The sequence below is a fragment of the Bombina bombina genome, chromosome 9, assembly GCF_027579735.1.
Source record: "Bombina bombina isolate aBomBom1 chromosome 9, aBomBom1.pri, whole genome shotgun sequence".
In the NCBI taxonomy this organism is placed as follows: Eukaryota; Metazoa; Chordata; class Amphibia; order Anura; family Bombinatoridae; genus Bombina; species Bombina bombina.
The window spans coordinates 59,475,192-59,500,825 of record NC_069507.1 but is presented as its reverse complement, the minus strand read 5'-3'; the positions used below and the strand labels follow the sequence as shown (position 1 = coordinate 59,500,825).

General features: G+C 38.5%; 1 protein-coding gene across 4 annotated transcripts in view; it reads left to right on the top strand.

The window, feature by feature from the left end:
* SAMD8 (sterile alpha motif domain containing 8) overlaps positions 1-25,634 on the top strand; it is an 83,722-nt gene that overhangs the window by 46,877 nt on the left and 11,211 nt on the right. For all 4 annotated transcript variants that reach the window (XM_053692137.1, XM_053692136.1, XM_053692139.1 and 1 more), the window contains 2 exons: positions 16,815-16,910; positions 18,357-18,474. In XM_053692137.1, coding sequence (XP_053548112.1) covers positions 16,815-16,910; positions 18,357-18,474 — 214 coding nt within the window. The remainder of the gene's footprint in view (positions 1-16,814; positions 16,911-18,356; positions 18,475-25,634) is intronic.

The following is a 25,634-nucleotide window of genomic DNA, read 5'->3' as shown; positions in this document are numbered from 1 at the left end:
TTTGAACAAATTTGCAAGGCAGCAACACTGTCATCTTTACATACTTTTACGAAATGTTACCACTTTGATGTTTTTGCTTCTTCTGAAGTGACTTTTAGTAGGAAAGTACTCCAGGCAACAGTGTCTGGGAATTAGGTGCTGGCCTTTCTCCAAAAAAAAAAAAAATGTCCTGCCGAAATTACTCTTGGAATCCACTTCTTAGGTATTAGTTCCCAGGAGTAATGGATTGTGCACTCTAGGCAGCTTGTGAAAGAAAACAAAATGTATGCTTACCTAATAAATTAATATCTTTTATAGTGGTGAAAGTTCACGTTCCTCGCACAATTTAATTAGTAATTTAAATAAATTTCTGACAGCAGTTCTAGATTGTACCTCCTTTTCCCTTGCTTGGCTATACATTACACTGGCATACCATTGATGTGGGAGGGATAAAGTGTTCGTGGAAGTTTTGGTAATATTTGCCTCCTTCTAGTGGCCAGGAGTTGAATCCCAGGAGTTATTGATCATGGGCTCTCACCACTGTGAAATAAATGAATCTATCATGTAAGAATAAATTTAGTTTTTTGTTTTTTTTTTCTAAGCCATTTAAACATTTTACAAGGGCCTTAAAACAAAATTGTTGATGAAACTCCAGTGTTGTTTTTGAACAGATTTAGTGATTATGGAGTGTGTTTCAGTCAACACTTGGTTTATTACATTTACAGTAGTGTTGCGTAAGATCATGTACCGCAAACAACCTCTGACACAGCAGCAGCTGTTTATTTCTTGCCTTTGCTGGCAGGAATGTGAACTGGAGTAACACTGAATTATCTGTAACAATGTTCAGATTATGGGCTGCTGGAGGAACTATTAAACTTTTCACTCAGAGTTGCTTGATGACTGGTATTTATTATCCCTGAAATAATGCTCCCTAGTTACCAAGGCATTTGGGGCATAGAAAACTCAAATTGAAATATCCTAGTTTGGATTTTGAAATATTTGCATCTGTAAAACGGGATAGTTTGGAGAGGGGACGGAACCAAGTGTAAACAGCACTATCTTTTACAATATCATTTACACAATATTTACATGTAATAATACAGCTTATACATGTAACCTAAAGGTAGTTTTATATCATTGTTATACACAGCACCCTCAGACAGACAGTACTGTAATCAGACAGGTAATATTTATATGTTATATAATACAGCTTATACATGTAACCTAAAGGTAGTTTATATAATGTTTATACACGGTACCCTCAGACAGACAGACAGTACTGTAATCAGACAGGTAATATTTATATTATATTATACAGCTTATACATGTAACCTAAAGGTAGTTTCTCTTGTTAAGTGTGTTCAGTCCACGAGTCATCCATTACTTATGGGATATATTCTCCTTCCCAACAGGAAGTTGCAAGAGGATCACCCAAGCAGAGCTGCTATATAGCTCCTCCCCTCACATGTCATATCCAGTCATTCTCTTGCAACTCTCAACAAAGGAGGTCGTGAGAGGAGTTAGGAGTTTTTTACTTAATTATTCTTCAATCAAAAGTTTGTTATTTTAAATGGCACCGGAGTGTGCTGTTTTTTCTCTCGGGCAGTATTTAGAAGAAGAATCTGCCTGCGTTTTCTATGATCTTAGCAGACGTAACTAAGATCCACTGGCTGTTCTCGTACATTCTGAGGAGTGGGGTAACTTCAGAGAAGGGAATAGCATGCGGGGTCACCTGCAAATGAGGTATGTGCAGTAAAATATTTTCTAAGGAATGGAATTGACTAAGAAAACACTGCTGATACCCATATGATGTAAGTACAGCCTTAAATGCAGTAGTAGCGACTGGTATCAGGCTGATAAATGTATGCGCAGTAGAGTTATTTTCTAGGGAATGGAATTTGACAGAGAAAATAATGTTAATACTGAAATAATGTATGAGCCTTAACTGCAGTAGAAGCGACTGGTAGCAGGCTTAGTGATAACTTTACATAACACTTGAAATGTTTGTTTTTAAAACGTTTACTGGCATGTTAATCGTTTTGTGAGGTACTTGGTGATAAATCTTTTGGGGCATGATTTTTTTCCACATGGCTAACATATATTTCTACATAGAAACCGTTATATCAGGTCTCCCACTGTTGTAATATGAGTGGGAGGGGCCTTTTTTTTTAGCGCCTTGTTGCGCAGTTAAAATTCAATCACAGTCTTCCTGTTTCTTCCTCCTTGATCCAGGACGCCTCCAGAGAGCTCAGGGGCCTTCAAAATTCATTTTTGAGGGAGGTAATCAGTCACAGCAGACCTGTGACAGTGTGTTTGACTGTGATAAAAACGTTAACTATCGAATTGATTATCCGTTTTGGGTATTAAGGGGTTAAATCATCCGTTTGCTAGTGGGTGCAATCCTCTGCTAATTTCATACATTTACTGTTAAAATTTGGTTTCTATAACTGAATTAGTTCATTGTTATTTCAACTGTGACAGTTTTTTTGTGCTTGTAAATTTATTGAAAGTATTTTCCAAGCTTGCTAGCCTCATTGCTAGTCTGTTTAAACATGTCTGATACAGATGAATCTGCTTGTTCATTATGTTTAAAAGCCAATGTGGAGCCCAATAGAAATATGTGTACCAATTGTATTGATGTTACTTTAAATAAAAGTCAGTCTTTACCGGTAAAGAAATTATCACCAGACAACGAGGGGGAAGTTATGCCGGCTAACTCTCCTCACGTGTCAGTACCTTCGCCTCCCGCTCAGGAGGTGCGTGATATTGTGGCGCCAAGTACATCAAGGCCTTTACAAATCACTTTGCAAGATATGGCTAATGTTATGACAGAAGTATTATATAACTTGCCTGAGTTAAGAGGCAAGCGAGATAGCTCTGGGTTAAGGACGGAGCGCGCTGATGACACGAGAGCCATGTCCGATACTGCGTCACAATTTGCAGAACATGAGGACGGAGAGCTTCATTCTGTCGGTGACGGATCTGATCCAGGGAGACCGGATTCAGAAATTTCAAATTTTAAATTTAAGCTTGAGAACCTCCGTGTATTGCTAGGGGAGGTGTTAGCGGCTCTGAATGATTGTGACACGGTTGCAATCCCAGAGAAATTATGTAGGCTGGATAAATACTTTGCGGTACCGGTGTGTACTGACGTTTTTCCTATACCTAAAAGGCTTACAGAGATTATTAACAAGGAGTGGGATAGACCCGGTGTGCCTTTTTCCCCTCCTCCGATATTTAGAAAAATGTTCCCAATAGACGCTACCACACGAGACTTATGGCAGACGGTCCCTAAGGTGGAGGGAGCAGTTTCTACTTTAGCTAAGCGTACCACTATCCCAGTGGAGGATAGTTGTGCTTTCTCAGATCCAATGGATAAAAAATTAGAAGGTTACCTTAAGAAAATGTTTGTTCAACAAGGTTTTATATTACAGCCCCTTGCATGCATTGCGCCCGTCACTGCTGCGGCGGCATTCTGGTTTGAGTCTCTGGAAGAGGCTATTCGCACAGCACCATTGGATGAGATTATGAACAAGCTTAAAGCACTTAAGCTAGCTAATGCGTTTGTTTCGGATGCCGTTGTGCATTTAACCAAACTAACGGCTAAGAACTCCGGATTCGCCATCCAGGCGCGCAGAGCGCTATGGCTTAAATCCTGGTCAGCAGATGTGACTTCTAAATCTAAATTGCTTAATATTCCTTTCAAAGGGCAAACCTTATTCGGGCCCGGCTTGAAAGAAATTATTGCTGACATTACTGGAGGTAAGGGTCACACCCTTCCTCAGGACAGGGCCAAATCAAAGGCCAAACAGTCTAATTTTCGTGCCTTTCGTAATTTCAAGGCAGGAGCAGCATCAACTTCCTCCGCTCCAAAACAGGAAGGAACTGCTGCTCGTTACAGACAGGGTTGGAAAGGCAACCAGTCCTGGAACAAAGGCAAGCAGGCCAGAAAGCCTACTTCTGCCCCTAAGACAGCATGAAGAAAGGGCCCCCTTTCCGGAAACGGATCTAGTGGGGGGCAGACTTTCTCTCTTCGCCCAGGCTTGGGCAAGAGATGTCCAGGATCCCTGGACGCTGGAGATCATATCTCAGGGATACCTTCTGGACTTCAAAGCTTCTCCTCCACAAGGGAGATTTCACCTGTCAAGGTTATCAACAAACCTAATAAAGATAGAGGCATTTCTACAATGTGTACAAGACCTCTTAGTAATGGGAGTGATCCACCCAGTTCCGCGGACGGAACAAGGGCAAGGTTTTTACTCAAATCTGTTTGTGGTTCCCAAAAAAGAGGGAACCTTCAGACCAATCTTAGACCTAAAGATCTTTAACAAGTTCCTAAGGGTTCCATCGTTCAAAATGGAAACTATTCGAACCATCCTACCCATGATCCAAGAGGGTTAGTATATGACCACAGTGGACTTAAAGGATGCCTACCTTCACATACCGATTCACAAAGATCATTATCGGTACCTAAGATTTGCCTTTCTAGACAGGCATTACCAGTTTGTAGCTCTTCCCTTCGGGTTAGCTACGGCCCCGAGAATTTTTACAAAGGTTCTGGGCTCATTTCTGGCGGTACTAAGACCGCGAGGCATAGCGGTGGCTCCGTACCTAGACGACATTCTGATACAAGCGTCAAGTTTTCAAAATGCAAAGACTCATACAGAGATAGTTCTAGCTTTTCTGAGGTTGCATGGGTGGAAAGTGAACATGGAAAAGAGTTCTCTATTACCACTCACAAGGGTTCCCTTTCTAGGGACTCTTATAGATTCTGTAGAGATGATTTACCTGACGGAGTCCAGGTTATCAAAAATTCTAAATGCTTGCCGTGTCCTTCATTCCATTCCAAGCCCATCAGTAGCTCAGTGCATGGAAGTAATCGGCTTAATGGTCGCGGCAATGGACATAGTGCCATTTGCACGCCTGCATCTCAGACCGCTGCAATTATGCAGTCAGTGGAATGGGGATTACTCAGATCTGTCCCCTCTACTGAATCTGGACCAGGAGGCCAGAGATTCTCTTCTCTGGTGGTTGTCTCGGGTCCATCTGTCCGAAGGAATGACCTTTCGCAGGCCAGATTGGACGATTGTAACAACAGATGCCAGCCTACTAGGCTGTGGCGCAGTCTGGAACTCCCTGAAGGCTCAGGGATCATGGACTCAGGAGGAGAAACTCCTCCCAATAAACATTCTGGAATTAAGAGCAATATTTAATGCTCTTCTAGCTTGGCCTCAGTTAGCAACTCTGAGCTTCATCAGATTTCAGTCGGACAACATCACGACTGTGGCTTACATCAACCATCAAGGGGGAACCAGGAGTTCCCTAGCGATGTTAGAAGTCTCGAAGATAATTCGCTGGGCAGAGTCTCACTCTTGCCACCTGTCAGCGATCTACATCCCAGGCGTGGAGAACTGGGAGGCGGACTTTCTAAGTCGCCAGACCTTTCATCCGGGGGAGTGGGAACTTCACCCGGAGGTCTTTGCCCAACTGATTCTTCGTTGGGGTGAACCGGAACTGGATCTCATGGCATCTCGCCAGAATGCCAAGCTTCCTTGTTACAGATCCAGGGACCCGGGAGCGATGCTGATAGGTGCACTAGCAGCCCCTTGGGTTTTCAACATGGCTTATGTGTTTCCACCGTTTCCGTTGCTGCCTCGACTGATTGCCAAGATCAAACAGGAGAGAGCATCAGTGATTCTGATAGCGCCTGCGTGGCCACGCAGGACCTGGTATGCAGACCTAGTGGACATGTCGTCCTGTCCACCATGGTCTCTGCCTCTGAGGCAGGACCTTCTAATTCAGGGTCCTTTCAACCATCCAAGCCTAATTTCTCTGAGGCTGACTGCATGGAGATTGAACACTTGATTCTATCAAAGCGTGGTTTTTCGGAGTCGGTTATTGATACATTAATACAGGCTCGGAAACCTGATACCAGAAAAATTTACCATAAGATATGGCGTAAATATTTATATTGGTGTGAATCCAAGAGTTACTCATGGAGTAAGGCTAGGATTCCTAGGATATTGTCTTTTCTACAAGAGGGTTTAGAAAAGGGCTCATCTGCTAGTTCGTTAAAGGGACAGATTTCTGCTCTGTCTATTCTTTTACACAAACGTCTGGCAGAAGTTCCAGACGTTCAGGCTTTTTGTCAGGCTTTAGCTAGGATTAAGCCTGTGTTTAAGACTGTTGCTCCGCCGTGGAGCTTAAACTTAGTTCTTAAAGTTCTTCAAGGTGTTCCGTTTGAACCCCTTCATTCCATTGATATTAAGCTGTTATCTTGGAAAGTTCTGTTTTTGATGGCTATTTCCTCGGCTCGAAGAGTCTCTGAGTTATCTGACTTACATTGTGATTCTCCTTATCTGATTTTTCATTCAGACAAGGTAGTTCTGCGTACTAAACCTGGGTTTTTACCTAAGGTAGTTTCTAACAGGAATATCAATCAAGAGATTGTTGTTCCATCATTATGTCCTAATCCTTCTTCAAAGAAGGAACGTCTTTTGCATAATCTGGACGTAGTCCGTGCCCTGAAGTTCTACTTACAGGCAACTAAAGATTTTCGTCAAACTTCTTCTCTGTTTGTCGTTTATTCTGGACAGAGGAGAGGTCAAAAGGCTTCGGCCACCTCTCTCTCTTTTTGGCTTCGTAGCATAATACGTTTAGCCTATGAGACTGCTGGACAGCAGCCCCCTGAAAGAATTACAGCTCATTCCACTAGAGCTGTGGCTTCCACCTGGGCCTTTAAGAATGAGGCCTCTGTTGAACAGATTTGCAAGGCTGCAACTTGGTCTTCACTTCATACTTTTTCAAAATTTTACAAATTTGACACTTTTGCTTCTTCGGAGGCTGTTTTTGGGAGAAAGGTTCTACAGGCAGTGGTTCCTTCTGTTTAAATGTTCCTGCCTTGTCCCTCCCATCATCCGTGTACTTTAGCTTTGGTATTGGTATCCCATAAGTAATGGATGACCCGTGGACTGAACACACTTAACAAGAGAAAACATAATTTATGCTTACCTGATAAATTTATTTCTCTTGTAGTGTGTTCAGTCCACGGCCCGCCCTGTCTTTTTTTGAGGCAGTTCTAAATTTTATTTAAAACTCCAGTCACCACTGCACCCTATAGTTTCTCCTTTCTTGCCTTGTTTCGGTCGAATGACTGGATATGACATGTGAGGGGAGGAGCTATATAGCAGCTCTGCTTGGGTGATCCTCTTGCAACTTCCTGTTGGGAAGGAGAATATATCCCATAAGTAATGGATGACCCGTGGACTGAACACACTACAAGAGAAATAAATTTATCAGGTAAGCATAAATTATGTTTTTATATCATTGTTATACACAGCACCCTCAGACAGACAGTACTGTAATCAGACAGGTAATATTTATATGTTATATAATACAGCTTATACATGTAACCTAAAGGTAGTTTTATATAATTTTTATACACAGCACCCTCAGTCAGACAGTACAGTATTGTAATCAGACGGGTAATATTTATATTATGTAATACAGCTTATACATGTAACCTAAAGGTAGTTTTATATCATTGTTATACACAGCACCCTCAGACAGACAGTACAGTAATCAGACAGGTAATATTTATATGTTATATAATACAGCTTATACATGTAACCTAAAGGTAGTTTTATATCATATGTATACACAGCACCCTCAGACAGACAGTACAGTAATCAGACAGGTAATATTTATATTATATAATACAGCTTATACATTTAACCTAAAGGTAGTTTTATATCATTTTTATACACATCACCCTCAGACAGACAGTACAGTAATCAGACAGGTAATATTTATATAATACAGCTTATACATGTAAGCTAAAGGTAGTTTTATATCATTTTTATACACGGCACCCTCAGACAGACAGTACAGTAATCAGACAGGTAATATTTATATTATGTAATACAGCTTATACATGTAACCTAAAGGTAGTTTTATATCATTGTTATACACAGCACCCTCAGACAGACAGTACAGTAATCAGATAGGTAATATAAATATTATATAATACAGTTTATACATGTAACCTAAAGGTAGTTTTATATCATTTTTATACACAGCACCCTCAGACAGACAGAGAGTACTGTAATCAGACAGGTAATATTTATATTATATAATACAGCTTATACATGTAACCTAAAGGTAGTTTTATATCATTTTTATACACAGCACCCTCAGACAGACAGTACAATACTGTAATCAGACAGGTAATATTTATATTATATAATACAGCTTATACATGTAACCTAAAGGTAGTTTTATATCATTTTTATACACAGTACCCTCAGACAGACAGTACAGTAATCAGACAGGTAATATTTATATTATATAATACAGCTTATACATGTAACCTAAAGGTAGTTTTATATAATTGTTATACACAGCACCCTCAGACAGACAGTACTGTAATCAGACAGGTAATATTTATATTATGTAATACAGCTTATACATGTAACATAAAGGTAGTTTCTCCAACATAGGTGTGTCCGGTCCACGGCGTCATCCTTACTTGTGGGATATTCTCCTCCCCAACAGGAAATGGCAAAGAGCCCAGCAAAGCTGGCCATATAGTCCCTCCTAGGCTCCGCCCACCCCAGTCATTCTCTTTGCCGTTGCACAGGCAACATCTCCACGGAGATGGCTTAGAGTTTTTGGGTGTTTAAATGTAGTTTTTGTTCTTCAATCAAGAGTCTGTTATTTTAAAATAGTGCTGGTATGTACTATTTACTCTGAAACAGAAAAGAGATGAAGATTTCTGTTTGTAAGAGGAAGATGATTTTAGCAACCGTTACTAAAATCGATGGCTGTTTCCACACAGGGCTGTTGAGATGGAGTAACTTCAGTTGGGGGAAACAGTGGGCAGACTTTGCTGCTTGAGGTATGACACATTTCTAACAAGACTTGGTAATGCTGGAAGCTGTCATTTTCCCTATGGGAACCGGTAAGCCATTTTCTTAGTTTAAGTAAAAGAATAAAGGGCTTCATTAGGGCTTAAAAAAACTGGTAGACATTTTTCTGGGCTAAAACGATTACTTTACTAAGTATATTTGGCAGATTATTACTATTAATAGTTGTTAAATCTTGGGGATTGTTTTAATAAAAACGCCAGGCACTGTATTGGACACCTTTTTCACTGGGGGCCTTTTCTAGTCATAGACAGAGCCTCATTTTCGCGCCACTAATGCGCAGTTGTTTTTGGAAAGCATGGCATGCAGATGCATGTGTGAGGAGCTAAGAACCACTGAAAAAGCTTATAGAAGGCATCATTTGGTATTCCCCTCTGGGCTTGGTTGGGTCTCAGCAAAGCAGATACCTGGGACTGTATAGGGGTTAAATGTAAAAACGGCTCCGGTTCCGTTATTTTAAGGGTTAAAGCTTTCAAATTTGTGCAATACTTTTAAGGCTTTAAGTTACTGTGGTGAAATTTTGGTGAATTTTGAACAATTCCTTCATACTTTTTCACATATTCAGTAATAAAGTGTGCTAAGACCAAGGGGCATTGCAGTAGTACTTTACTTGGACGACATCCTGATTCAAGTGTCGTTTCTGTCAAAAGCAAGGGCTCATACGGACATTGTCCTAGCCTTTCTCAGATCTCGCAGGTGGAAAGTGAACATAGAAAAAAGTTCTCTGTCCCCGTCAACAAGAGTTCCCTTCTTGGGAACAATAATAGTTTCCTTAGAAATGAAGATTTTTCTGACAGAGGCCAGAAAATCAAAACTTCTAAGCTCTTGTCAGGTACTTCATTCTGTTCTTCTTCCTTCCATAGCGCAGTGCATGGAAGTAATAGGTTTGATGGTTGCGGCAATGGACATAGTTCCTTTTGCACGAATTCATCTAAGACCATTACACCTGTGCATGCTCAGACAGTGGAATGGGGATTATACAGACTTGTCTCCAACGATACAAGTAGATCAAATAACCAGAGATTCACTCCGTTGGTGGCTGACTCTGGACAACCTGTCACAGGGAATGAGCTTCCGCAGACCAGAGTAGGTCATTGTCACGACCGACGCCAGTCTGGTGGGCTGGGGCGCGGTCTGGGAACCCCTGAAAGCTCAGGGTCTATGGTCTCGGGAAGACTCTCTTCTCCCGATAAACATAATGGAACTGAGAGCCATATTCAATGCTCTCAGGGCTTGGCCTCGACTAGCAAAGGCCAAATTCATAAGGTTTCAATCAGACAACATGACGACTGTTACATATATCAACCATCAGGGGGAAACGAGGAGTTCCCTGGCGATGGAGGAGCATCCGGGGGAGTGGGAACTCCATCCGGAAATCTTTGCCCAAATAACTCAATTATGGGGCATTCCAGACATGGTTCTGATGGCCTCTCGTCAGAACTTCAAGGTCCCTTGTTACGGGTCCAAATCCAGGGATCCCAAGGCGACTCTATTGGATACAATAGTAGCACCTTGGATCTTCAACCTAGCTTATGTATTCCCACCGTTTCCTCTCATTCCCAGGCTGGTAGCCAGGATCAATCTGGAGAGGGCTTCGGTGATCTTGATAGTTCCTGTGTGGCCACGCAGGACTTGGTATGCAGACCTGGTGAATATGTCATCGGCTCCACCATGGAAGCTACCTTTGAGACAGGACCTTCTTATTCAGGGTCCATTCGAACATCCGAATCTGGTTTTCCTCCAACTGACTGCTTTGAGTTTGAACGCTTGATTTTTTCAAAGCGTGGGTTTTCAGATTCTGTGATAGATACTCTTATTCAGGCTAGAAAGCCTGTAACTAGAAAAATTTACCATAATATATGGAAAAAATATATCTGTTGGTGTGAATCTAAAGGATTCCCATGGAACAAGATAAAAATTCCTAAGATTCTTTCTTTTCTACAAGAAGGTTTGGAGAAAGGATTATCTGCAAGTTCTCTGAAGGGACAGATCTCTGCTTTATCTGTTTTACTTCACAAAAGGCTGGCAGCGGTGCCAGACGTTTAAGCGTTTGTTCAGGCTCTGGTTAGAATCAAGCTTGTTTGCAGACCTTTGACTCCTCCCTGGAGTCTTAATCTAGTTCTTTCAGTTCTTCAAGGGGTTCCGTTTGAACCCTTACATTCCGTAGATATTAAGTTATTATCTTGGAAAGTTTTGTTTTAGGTTGCAACTTCTTCTGCCAGAAGAGTTTCTGAGTTATCTGCTCTGCAGTGTTCTCCGCCCTATCTGGTCCATGCAGATAAGGTGGTTTTGCGTACTGAGCCTGGTTTTCTTCCGAAGGTTGTTTCCAACAAAAATATTAACCAGGAGATAGTTGTACCTTCTTTGTGTCCGAATCTAGTTTCAAAGAAGGAACGTTTGTTACACAATTTGGACGTAGTCCGTGCTCTAAATTTCTATTTCGAGGCTACTGAAGATTTTAGACAAACATCTTCTTTGTTTGTTGTTTATTCTGGTAAAAGGAGAGGTAAAAAAGCAACTTCTACCTCTCTTTCCTTTTGGCTTAAAAGCATTATCTGATTGGCTTTTGAGACTGCCGGACGGCAGCCTCCTGAAAGTATCACAGCTCACTCCACTAGGGCTGTGGCTTCCACATGGGACTTCAAGAATGAGGTTCCTGTTGACCAGATATGTAAGGCAGCGACTTGGTCTTCACTGCACTCTTTTGCCAAATTTTACAAATTTTATACTTTTGCTTCTTCGGAGGCTATTTTTGGGAGAAAGGTTTTGCAAGCCGTGGTGCCTTCCGTTTAGGTGACCTGATTTGCTCCCTCCCTTCATCCGTGTCCTAAAGCTTTGGTATTGGTTCCCACAAGTAAGGATGATGCCGTGGACCGGACACACCTATGTTGGAGAAAACAGAATTTATGCTTACCTGATAAATTACTTTCTCCAACGGTGTGTCCGGTCCACGGCCCGCCCTGGGTTTTTTTAATCAGGTCTGATGAATTATTTTCTCTAACTACAGTCACCACGTTACCATATGGTTTCTCCTATATATATTTCCTCCTGTCCGTCGGTCGAATGACTGGGGTGGGCGGAGCCTAGGAGGGACTATATGGCCAGCTTTGCTGGGCTCTTTGCCATTTCCTGTTGGGGAGGAGAATATCCCACAAGTAAGGATGACGCCGTGGACCGGACACACCGTTGGAGAAAGTAATTTATCAGGTAAGCATAAATTCTGTTTTTATATCATTGTTATACACAGCACCCTCAGACAGACAGTACTGTAATCAGACAGGTAATATTTATATTATATAATACAGCTTATACATGTAACCTAAGGTAGTTTTATATCATTTTTATACACAGCACCCTCAGACAGACAGTACTGTAATCAGACAGGTAATATTTATATTATATAATACAGCTTATACATATAACCTAAAGGTAGTTTTATATAATTTTTATACACAGCACCCTCAGACAGACAGTACTGTAATCAGACAGGTAATATTTATATTATATAATACAGCTTATACATGTAACCTAAAGGTAGTTTTATATCATTGTTATACACAGTACCCTCAGACAGACAGAGAGTACTGTAATCAGACAGGTAATATTTATATTATATAATACAGCTTATACATGTAACCTAAAGGTAGTTTATATCATGTTTAATACTTTGTATACATAGTACCATCAGAAAGATAGTACAGTACTGTCATCAGGTAATATTTTATTATTTTAAATAAATACAGACTATTATTTGCCTTTTAGAATACAAAAAACAAACCAAATACAGAGAAGATTGTGACTTACAGGTAGGGGAAACGAATAATAATTTTGTTAATTTAAATTTAAAAAATGTATATATGTAAATTGAGTTAAGATTTTGGAATTCCGGATTTGGGCATTTGTACCTGTGAGTGCGTGCGTGTTCGTGCGTCTGTGTGTAATAAAATACATGTTTTTACAAACATTGTAAAAATCATACTAATAACTGTTTTTTGTAAGGCATTCTACTTCACATGTGGTTTCACTAGCTTATTAAAAAAACTATAATACTTCCAACTTGCAGGAGTTATCTTTAATTGCAGTGCTTCAGTTATACTTCAGAGAAAATAAAGGGTAACAAGAGGAGTCTTGACCTTGGAGTAGAAAATAGCTTAAAGGGAATTGGTAAGTCAAAATTAAACTTGCATGATTGAGATAGAGCATGTAATTGTAAGTCACTTTTAAATTCCCTTCTATTTTCAAATGTGCTTCGTTCTCTTGGTATCCCTTGTTGAAAAAGAATATGAAAATATATTGCACTAGTGGGAGCTAGTTGCTGATTGGTGCCTGCACACATTTGTCTCTTGTGATTGGCTAACTAGATGTGTTCATCTAGCTGCCAGTAGTGCAATGCTGCTCCTTCAGCAAAGGATAACAAGAGAAAGAAGCTCATTTGATAATAGAATGAAATTATAAAGTTGTTGAAAATTGTATGTTCTATCCAAAGCATGAAAGGAAATGTTGGGGTTTCCTGTCCCTTTAAAGCAAATGGTGTAGAGTTCTGAAAACACTAGCTAAAATGTCACTGTATGTCTGTCTCAAAGCAAATGTGCACTAAACCACAGTGACAAGATTTGCTAAATGTTGTTGAACTCTTTCAGATTGGTTCAGGATGTTCTGCAGATAGACTGGGTGATATAGAAATAAAACTTAAAGGTCCTTAAAGGGTTATAAAGGAGCAGTCAAAATGCTCTAATGTAGTAGAGCATTTTATATTATTGCTTGAAAAGAGCTGTTAAAAATTATATCAAATAATTTATTTAATGGTGAGTAATGCAGACAAATCGCAAGATAAAATTTTCTTGTGATCAAAACCCTCCATATGTGTTTAAACCTCCCCCTCAATTTTTTTTAAAAAGGTTAATCAAATAGATTTATTCCCAGACTGGAAATAAAGTGCTGATCTTAACTTGAATTTTTGCAAATTTAAAATATTCACTTGTTTTTGTCTCCTCCCCCCCCCCTTTCTTTAGCGATTACTAAAATGTGCTTCCCCTCGGACCCCAGCCTTATTGTTACCAAGAGGACTGGTGAAAGTAATCACTAATCCCTAGGCAATAAGCAGACTGCATGACCTCCATAGCATTCAACACCCTGCTTTTTATAAATCACATGATGCAGCCTCATTTTAAGTTAAAGGGACAGTCTAGTCCAAAATAAACTTTCATGATTCAGATAGGGCATGTAATTTTAAACAATTTTCCAATTAACTTTTATCACCAATTTTGCTTTGTTCTCTTGGTATTCTTAGTTGAAAACTTAACCTAGGAGGTTCATATGCTAATTTCTTAGACCTTGAAGGCCGCCTCTTAAGAATGCATTTTAACAGGTTTTTCACCACTAGAGGGTGTTAGTTCATGTTTTTCATATAGATAACACTGTGCTCGTGCACGTGAAGTTACCTGGGAGCCATCACTGATTGGCTAAACTGCAGTCTGTCAAAATAACAAATAAAGGGGCAGTCTGCAGAGGCTTAGATACAAGATAATCACAGAGGTAAAAAATATATAAATATAACTGTGTTGGTTATGCAAAACTGGGGAATGGGTAAACAAGAGATAATCTATCTTTTAAAACAATAACAATTCTGGTGTAGACTGTCACTTTAATAAAAAAAAAAAAAAAAAAAAAAACACTTTTGGACAAATACTACAAAAAAAGGTTGTGGAGATCCTCTGGTTTAATCTCTAAAGCAAATGTTAGTCATTATGTGTTCTCCCACACTGCAACTAATGACAGAACCAATAAAATAGGTAGGAAAAAGTAGGTCAGTGTTTATAGTTCTGCTAACTAGTCACTGGCTCCGCAAGACTCTAGTTATGCTCTCCTTTAGTCCAGACGTGTCACCACATGCATGCGCACTCACTATAACTGCTCACAAAGCTGCCCCAGAGGCTGCGTCTAGTGCAGGAGTCAGCAACCTTGGACCCCCAGATGTTTTGAAACTACATTTCCCATTATGCTGAGACACTCTTTAGGCTGTCTGAGCATCATGGGAAATGTAGTTCCAAAACATCTGGGAGCCCAAGGTTGCTGACCCCTGGTCTAGAGGCTATAAATCCCCAAAGGGCTGCGTCTTATTGGCTAAGTGGCAAGTTTCCAGCATACTGAATGTAAGCTGATAGGCAGTGTATTTTAGTGGTGCATAACTGACTTATTAGGCAGGTACTTATCTTTATGTGTAAATGCCATGCCCTTATGGATGAGCTCAACATCTAAGTATCTACAGCCAAATGTGTGTATACACCAGAGCGATGTGATCATGTTGCTGTCACTTGCTGAATATTACATTACTAAAATCTCAAGGTATTTACTGCTCCTTTAAACTGTGCTGATTAATCTTATTTTGGATAACTCCCTTATGAAGGCAATTGGAAAATAAAATGATGTAGATAAAGCAGCATTTAGTTTTAATGCAATGTTTTGTAAGACTGAAAAGCATAACATTGCTTCATATCAGCTTTCCTCAGTATTTGATCTCTTATGATTACAGCACCATCTAGTGTGCACGTCAAATATTGCCATAACAATATAACTGATGTTTATAAAACAAATTGTGTTGCTGCAGAGAATGGTGAGCTAGACTTGCAGGGTGGTTAAAATCAATTATTTTTTTAAAAAAACCCAGATTTTATTTCTTTAAATAGGATTTTTTTTTTAAATAAAATGCTTTTGAGGAAAAATCAATCTAAAGATAGTTTCTATTTAAGATGCATTTTAATCTTATTGTTATTTATCCTGAAATATAGATTAGTTTTTAATTATATCACAAGATGCTGTATATTCATGGCTGTAATGTCTAATTGATTGTTGGTAAATTCATTCCATTAATACATTTATAATGTAAGGCTCTCCCAGAGGTTTTTGTCATTATTTTGAGCATTTGTTCTATTGTGAAGATATTATAACATATTACTGGTTTTGTTGTTCTCAAAACTGTCAATTTTTGTCTGCAGAGAGTTGAGAAATAGACATTTTAAAGGACATAATCATAAAAGAAAAAAACTTTTGGGTTTCAGATAGAGCATACAGTTTTCACACACATCTTAAACCATTTGCTTTATTCATTTGGTATCCTTTGTTGAAGGAGAGCAATTCTCTACGGAGGCCTAGCTGAACACATTGGGGGAGACCATGACAAGCAGCTAGCTCACAGTAGTGCATTGCTTCTAAGCCTACCTATGTAAGCTGTTAAACAATGGATACCAGCGGTGTAAAGCAAATTAGATGAGGGGTAAAGTGGAAAATTGTTAAAAATTGCATGTTCTTTCTGAATCATGAAAGTTTAATTTTGACTTTGTCTCTTTAATGCCATTGCTTCTCTGCAAATCTATGTACACAGAATTAACCCATACTATGTTTCAAGAAGTACTCTGAATAGGAGATTGTGAGGTGGAATAGATCTGCACAAGGACCTAAGTGTGACGAGGGAGGGGCAAGCATTAAATACTAAATGTAATGTTACTGTTTTAGTTAAATAAAATAAATTGTTATTAAGGTATTGGTTATTTTTCTCCTTCCAATAAAGTACAGCTGAAAAGTTGATCAAATATGAATGATTAACATATTTAACTGGATATAGTTCACCTCCCAATAATTTAATTCATTTTAATGATCTATCTATGGATATCTAATGATATATAACCGAATCAGTAATGGTCTGATATAACCAGAAAAGTAATCTTAAAAGTTATTATTCTAAAAATGGAAACCAAGATTTTAATCAGTCTTACGGACTAGTGATTTAAATCTTATTCACCCTGCTTGCATATAACTGTTACCCTTTTCAATTGACTTCTCTCTCTACCACGAAAATGTAATTTGGACCGGTGTTCTTTAATAAGGAAGTAACATTTAGTTTCTATCATGCAGTGTTCCTCGCATCCCATGGGCCTTTGCAATGACAGAGATGTGTGGAGTGGTGCTTTGTTACATCTGGTTACTTGTACTTTTACTTCATAAGCACAGGTAATGTATAAGGCTGTACTGTTTTCATGCATGTCTGAATATTGCATATTTCTTAGACCTTTAAATTGCACAACTGCTATAGCACATCCTCCAGTTTCCTTTCAAACTGTCTATTCACAAGTCAAAATATAAATTCCTACATTTAAAAAAATTATTAAAGGGACAGTCTAAATGAAAATGTTTTAAAAAGATAGATAATCCCTTTATTACCCATTCCCCAGTTTTGCATAACCAAACAGGTTATATTAATACACTTTTACCTCTGTAATTACCTTGTATCTAAGCCTCTGCAGACTGCCCCCTGCTTTTGACAGCCTTGCATTTTAGCCAATCAGTGCTGACTCATAAATAACACCACGGGAGTGAGTGCAATGTTATCTATGTGACACACATGAACTATCAGTGTCTAACTGAAAAACTGTCAAAATGCACTGAGATAAGAGGCGGTTCAAAGGCTTAGAAATCAGATTATGAGCCTTCCTAAGTTTAGCTTCCAACAAAGAATACCAAAAGAACAAAGCAAATTTGATGATAAAGGTAAAGTGGAAAGTTTTTTTTAAAATCGCCAGCCCTATAAATCATTAAAGTTTTATTTTGACTAGACTGTAACATTAAGAATTAAAGGGAATGTACTGCTTTCTCTGTGCTGTAGCAGTACATTTTCTTTTTTTAGTTAACTTTGGAAGAACGGCAGTTTGCTAGTAATATTTATTTTCTTCGTTTATGAACAAAAAGAAAAAAAGTTGTTCTAAGATTTTTTTTTTAATATGTTTTGCAAACATTAGTATTTTGCCATGGCAAAAATTGACTATGATTGAGCCTTGCTTGTGTCACTTATCTGTTTAAACCCTTTGTAAAAGTCAAGCATATAGGTTCAATAATTCAAAAATTATACACTCTAACCTGCATGATATTTTTGCATTAGAATGTCCCTTTAAGCATATTGTTGCTCTATTCCTTAAAGGGATATAAAAGTACAGAAAGAAAATGCTCTTATATGTTAGATCATTTTATTTATTACTGCACTATTGCCTGTACGTAAGAGGGTAAACACATAGTTTACACTAGCTCCAGAGCAGCAGTGCACTCCTGGTAACTAGTTGGTCACATCTGGTGAGCCAATGGTAAGAGCCATATTTGTGTAGCCACCAATCACTAGCTAGCTCCTGAGCCTACCTAGGTATGGTTTTCTAATAAACGATACCAAGAGAATGAAGTAAATTTGCTAACAGAAGTAAACTAAAAACTCTCTTAAAACTGCGTGCTTTATCTCAACCATGAATGTTTAATTTTTACTTTCACGTTCCTTGAGTTTGTTGTCTTTTTAAATAAAAAAAAAATAATTACTGTACATTTTGCTAAAATATTTGAATTATTTAGGATTATCCACCAGTGAACATGTGCTCTGTAGACTTCATGAGCAAAATGTGTTTTTCTCTCCTAAAGGTCAATTCTGCTACGTAGACTTTGTAGCCTTATGGGGACTGTATTTCTTCTGCGCTGTGTTACCATGTTTGTTACATCGTTGTCAGTTCCGGGAGAACACCTGCAGTGTTCTGGAAAGGTAACCCATCTTTATTTGTATCAAGATGTCACTCTTATTAAACGTGTGGCAAATCTGCAGTATCTATATACAGTATAGTAAAAAACAAACAAGGACACCAACATAGTGCGTTAACTGGGACACACAACATGTGATCCCACAAATGGTGGTGCACTAGACCAAAAGGAAAAATGTAGCATTTTATCTCTCAGCAGCTATCATAGATTAGTTATTTAGCCCAGAAATGAGTATGCTATTTCTTTCATAAGATGATGAGAGTCCACAAGCCATCACATGTGGGATTAAAGTCCAGTCCTACAGGAGGAGGCAGAACACCCAACACAACAGAGTTTTAAGCCCTCACACTTCCCCATGATTCCTTAGTCAAATTTTTCCTCTAACCAGGAGGAGGGTGAAACTTGAAGTGCTGAAATTCAAACCAAAGTGAGACCCATAATCGCTCTCAGAGAGCCAGAGATAGGTCAGAGGGGTGCACAGGAGTACCACTGGCATTTAGAGTTAATTTCCTTCTGGGAGATTTTCACTAGCCATCCTCAGGTGTCCCTGGGGATCATCCTGCAGCCTTCTTCTGTAGGCCTCATCAGAGCACTTCTGATCCAGATCTTATGCCAGTGCATACTACAGAGGATGGGCTGGAAGCAGGTCTCCTGCAACTTGGTAAGCGCAGTAAAGTGAGTGCTGACAGGTAAGTAGGTGCTTGCACTCACATAGCCCACAGTTTATTAGCATGAACATGTACACATGATTCACCTTGCCTGGGGATATATTTTCTGAACTTCCTTCTATGCAAACCTCAGGGTGCTAACTTTTTCCCACCAAATCTGTGCTCCGTTTCTCTTTTTGCTCACAGACGGTGGTCATCTTTGATGACACACTGCAATTTTTCCTCAGAGCTTTTAGAGTGGTAAGCACCCTTAATAACATGAGCTTTGCATACATTTAAATTTATTTAAAGGGACAGTCAACCCAAACATTTTTTGTATTGTTTGAAAAGATAGATAATTCCTTTATACCCATTCCCCAGTTTTGCATAACTAACACTGTAATATTAATATACTTTTAACCTATGTGATTACCTTGTATCTAAGCTTCTGCAAACTGCCCCTTATCTCAGTGCTATTTACAAATGAAAATCAAGTAAGACTGTCCCTTTAAACAACAGGATCGCTACACTTCCTCTATAACCGTGGATGGAAAGTTGCTTCAAGTCGGAATTTCGGCTCTGCAAACGGTACCTTTTAGAAGGCAGCACATGGGGTGCACAGCGTGGGGATACTCACTGAGATGTTTAAACAAGAGTGAGTGCATTTACTATGTTAAATTTTTTTATTCCTTTAGAGGACAGTATCTTTTTTTTTTTTTAAAGATCCGATAGACCGAAAACTTTAGGGATTTCTCAAGCTATATGTTTTATCCAGCTGTTAGTGTAGCCTGCAGTAGGGTGTAACAACATCTCTGACCTTATTTCCTAAGAAGCTTCAATTGAGATTGGTCAAGACTGCAAGCAATTTAATTTGTGGTGCAACTGTTGAAATAACTTGCATTAATGCAGAGTGGTACTATGACTGACTGTTTTGGTTAGAAGAGCCTTGTGGCTGAAGTCATGATTTGCTGATATAGTAACTAATAGCAGACTTCTTTCCCTCCCATTTCAGGGAAATGTCTTGTTTGGACCTGGACTGGATGCTATTGTTGCTACAGTCACTCCATATAAAGGACCTTTCCTGTCGAAAGACAAAAAAGCTGTGGTCAGGGTTAAGTCCTCTAGACTATTTCACTCTTTTCTTCATTCCAAGACGCAGATATCCTCCTCTTCAGTGTCTCAGAAGTCAGACACATCCAAGTCGATGTATAAACCTGGTTCTTCTTGCTTTAAGTCCAGACCACAAAAAGCTTGTTCCTTCCTTCAAATCCGCATGAAGGTGCAATCCCCAACCTAGACTCCGTTCTGGTGGGGGGGGCAGACTTAACTTTTTTCTGGAGGCTTGAGAACAATCCGTTCAAGTTCTTTGGTTACTGATTATAATTTCTGAAGGGTACTGCATAGGCTTTCAGTCTTGCCCTCCTTGAGGAAGATTCCTCCTGTCTTATGTTCCAAAAGATCCTTTAAAGGCCAGAGCTTTCTTGGCATGTGTAACAGAACTAGAAGTCATGGAAGTGATTACTCCAGTCTCGTTGGAGGAACAGATTAAGGGTCTCTATTCAAATCTTTTCATTGTTCCAAAGAAAGATGGGTCTTTCAGGCCAATCTTGGATCTCAAAACTGAACAAATTTATAAAAGCTCTAACTTTCAAATGGAGACTTTTTGCACTATATTACCTTTAGTGCTGGAGAATCAATTTATGTCTACCATAGACTTGAAAGATGCCTATTTTCATATCCCTTTTCACAGGGATCATACAAAATGTATCCGATCTGCCTTTGTAAACAGGAATTACTAATGGTTCTTTAATCAGGAGTTATTCAACCATATTGTGAATCATTAGGGAAGGCCAGACATAGACCTCATGGCATTTCGCTTGAATGATGAGCTACCCCAGTATTGTGTGAGACCTTGAGATCCACAAGTGACTCTTATAAATGCACTAGTGGTTCCCTGATCATTCAATCTGATCTACATTTTGCCTCCTTTAGTTTCACTATCCAGGATGATAGCCAGGACAAAACAGGCCCCTGTGGTTCTAATTGCTCTGGCATGGCCTCGCAGGACTTGGTATACAGATCTGGTACAAATAGCCTCCAGCCAGCCCTAGCGTCTTCCTCTTAGGAAAGATTTCTCTCGCGGTTCCTTCCATCAAAACCTCAAATCTCTCAATTTGACAGCATGACATATTAATGCCTCTCAGAGAGGTTTTTCAGATCAAGTTTTAGACACTTTGATTCAGGTCAAAAAGACTGTTAAGACGTATTTGAAGCTATGCTTGGTCTGGACATTCCATAGTTGTCTTGAAAAGTTATTTTTCTCTTGGCTACTTCCCCGGCCTAAAGAGTATCTGAGCCTTCTGCTCTATCTTGTGTTTCGCCTTACATGATTTTTTTTCATCAGAATAAGGCATTTTTAAGAACAAACTATTCTTTCCTTTCTAAGGTTGTTTCTTCTAAAAACATCAATCAGTAAATTGTAGTCACATCTCTCTGCCCAGTGCCAAAAAATGGTAAAGAGAGATTACTTCACAACCTGGATGTAGTAAAGGCCTTGAAATTGTATCTTTAAGCCACTAAAGAATTCAGAAATTCTTCTTCCTTGATTATCCATTTTTCATGTTTTTGCATGGGACAGAAAGCTACTGCAGGGACCTTGACTTAAAGCTTTCATTCACCTAGCATACATAGTAGTGGGGAAGTCTCCCCTGAACTAATTATTGCTAATTCTACCAGAGCAGTCACCACCTCTTGGGATGTAAAAAAAAAAAAAAAAAAAGGCTTCCATTGAACAGATTTGCAAGGCAGTTACATGGCCATCTTTACATACCCTTACCAAATTCTACTATTTTGACACATTTGCTGAGGCTGTTTTTGGTAGTAGGTTTCTGCAGGCTGCAGTGTCTGTTTAGTACCTCTACCGGCCTTAACTGTTCTTCACGCCCTATTTCATGGTATTCTCATGGACTTCACAGTTTGGTTATCCACATACAAAGGCTCATGGACTCTCACCATCTTATAAAAGTAAAGAAAATGTATGCTTACACAATAAATAATTTCTTTAATTATGGCAAGAGTTCACAAGACCTGCCCTTGTTTTACCAGGCGTACAGCGCATATAAAAAGATCCCTCATTCTAGTAATATAATATCCATACAGGCTTATCAACGCTTTCGCTGTATTACCTGATAATTATTTAAAACTGTTGGGTATCCCCATGCTGTATCTCCTAGAAAAATACTAGTAATGCATATAAATCAATTCACAAGCACATATGTTATATTATATATCTGGAAACAAGTATGAGATGGGGTAGCAGTGCGAACGCCTGATGCACGTTTCACCACTGCTTTGTCAAAAACGTGTTAAATAAAAGATGTTTAAGTTGAACCAAAGTTCATGTTTGTGTACAGCTGATAACGAGATATATGGTACTCCCTGGCTGATCGTGACATCACTCACGGAAAAAGCTGGTTAATTGAGCACAGGAACATCCAATGTTTCAAAAGTCAAAGCTTTTTAAAGCGACAGTAAAGTCAAAATTAAACTTTAATGATTCAAATAGATCTTACAGTTTTCAACAACATTCCAGTTTGCTTCTATTATCAAATGTTTTGTTTTCTTGGTATCCTTTTGTTTAGAGTTAAACCTGGGTAGTTCTCTTGCTGTCCTTTGTTGAAGAGTTATCCTAGGTGAGCTTAGGCGCATGCACTTGTCTATAGCTGCAGTGTCTGCAACTATGTATAACATTGCTATAAAGTATAAACAATGTTGCAAGCACTGCTGAAAGGAGGCTAAAGACACGTGCACACGTATGAGCTCCAAAAGGATGCCAAGAGAACTAAGCAAAATTGATAATTAAAGTAAATTGGAAAGTTGTTTAAAATGTTGTGCTCTATCTAATACATTAAAGTTTAACTTTATTGTCTCTTTAATACATGAAATGCTCTGTTTTAGATGGATCAGAGAGAAATGTTAGTAAACTTTCCATTTAATTTGAAGTTTGTCATAATCTGTTAACAACTTTGGAACTGTATTCAAATGCCTCTTTATAACTTATCACTTGGGAGCCGCAAAGAACTGCTGGTCCTAAGCAGAAACTGTCACTGGCCCAATCAGCAGAGATAGTAGCTCGCTTACTACTCAGGGCAAGTCATTTTTTTTCACCATAATGGCCCTTTAAATACAATTTCTCTCATATCATTGCAAAGAGGGAACTTTAAAGCAAAAGTTTAAAAATGTACGGTAAAAGAAAACGCACACAGGCAGCTATTTCTTTGTTACAATTCTCAGCATGTAATAGTTTTCTGATACATGGAGAACCTGGTAAAAGATAGGACAAGTAATCTTTCTATACAAATGAGCCTCTCTGTATGTCACAAACCTGCATACAAATGAATCTATACTATGCAATAAGCTTAGGAATTTACAGTCTATTTTGCTTTAAGGTATATTTCAGCAGCACAGTGCTCTTCCCCCTGCACCATTTCATTATGTAACTATCTCCTTTACCGTTTAATAATATTTTATGATGACACCATCACAGGCTGTGAAAAGTGTTAAAGGGATACTAAACCCAATTTTTTTCTTTCATCATTCAGATAGAACATGCAATTTTAAGCAACTTTTAATTTACTCCTATTATCAAATTTTCTTTGTTCTCTTGGTATTTTTATTTGAAAAGCAGGACTGAAAGCTTAGGAGCCCTCCCATTTTACGTTCAGCTTCTGGGTAGCGCTTGCTGATTGGTGGCTAAATGTAGCCACCAATCGCTATTCAGGCCACCAATCAGCAAGCGCTATTCAGGGTTCCGAACCAAAAATGTGTCTGCGCCTAAGCTTTCATTCCTCCTTTTTCAAATAAAGATACCAAGAGAACGAAGAAAAATTGATAATAGGAGTAAATTAGATAGTTGCTCTATTCAAATCCTAAAAGAAAAAAATTGGGTTTAGTATCCCTTTAACAATTGAGCTACTTATGCAAAATATAATCACTAGAGATTTGTGCTTAAACCATGTAAAAAAGCCTAAGATTTTATTATTATAATTATGAATAAATGTTTAATAGGTTCTGACTAGTGAAAATAAATCCGTTTTTTGGCATATACCAATTCTGCTGATTTTTAATTTTGCTATTTTTTTGTCTTACTGGCCAGGATGATGAATCTACAAAAATTCTGAAACTGAGTATATAGAATTAAAATACTTGCTAAACTAAAGCCAAATTTAAAAAAAAAATCAAAAAATGTGTTTTGAAGCGCTATATGTTACATTAAATGTAAGTTTAATATATGTACCTATTATACAACTATATTCTTATAGCAGGTATTATATTATTCCCCCTTTGTATAAACAGATCTGGAGTGTTGGCAATATTTTAGATGGCGTTTAATTCATCAGTTATAATGAAGATACGCATTAACTTACTTTTTAATGCAGCACTAAAATTTTAAATTCAAATAACCTGTGCTCCGGTCACCCACTTCAAAAGTAATTTTTTGTGAGCTAACAGTTTGCACTGTTCTCCAATCAGCGTTATAGTCATACGGCACATTTTTATTTTATTTTGCCAATTGGAGAACAGTTTAAACCCCTAGTTTTAAAAAAAAATAAATTTGAAATTGGTAGCCAGAGCACGGGGGTGTTTGAACATCAGCGCTACATTAAATGGTAAGTTAAAGCGCATCTTCATTACAATTCAACAACTGATTAATTAAATTCCATTTAAAATATCGCTAACATAAGGGGAAAGTTTACCATCACTTTGTACAAAGACTATGCAATTTAGCCAGTTAAAGGTCGGCAAGTTGCTGTAATTAGAATAAAATAATTGTGTACGAGGAAGTTAGTCAGGAAAACAGAATATAAAATTATGTATAGACTGCATAATTGTCCTTGTAACTTTAGGAAAATAGCTATAACTGCACTAGACTTTTCAAACATGTATTGGGGTCCTTTTTCACTGAAAACAAATTATTTGTCACCATGTAATTGAAGACTAAACTCTGTGACCTTTGTCACATACTTCTTATGCTATGTGCCTCTCTTTAGAAAGTCTACAATATTTAGAACAGGGGTTAAGTTTTATTTTCAGTGTTGCTGAGTGCAGACTATAAATACTGAGTTGCTGGTCATACCATGATTTAGATTTGTATTTTATTTTAAAATATTGATCTATATAGATAGTTCCAAAAAATAGAAGTCGGTCATATACTGTACCTTTAAAGAGACATAATGATCAAAATTGTTCATTCAATTGGGAATATAAACATTTGCAAAATACTTCCAGCAGCATACGCACATATGCTACAATGCCCTGTGCGTCCTCATTCAAACATGATGACGCCTGTTCAGAGAGCAAGTGGTAGTGTGCATTGTGTCATTGCTTTAGTCATGCTCATGTGGTTGTTGAATGCTGGTGCACAAGGCACTAACGGCATATGTGCATATCGCACTGAAACGGTAATAGCTTTGGCTAGAACCATTTTTGCATAGAGAAAAATATTGCAAAAATGCTT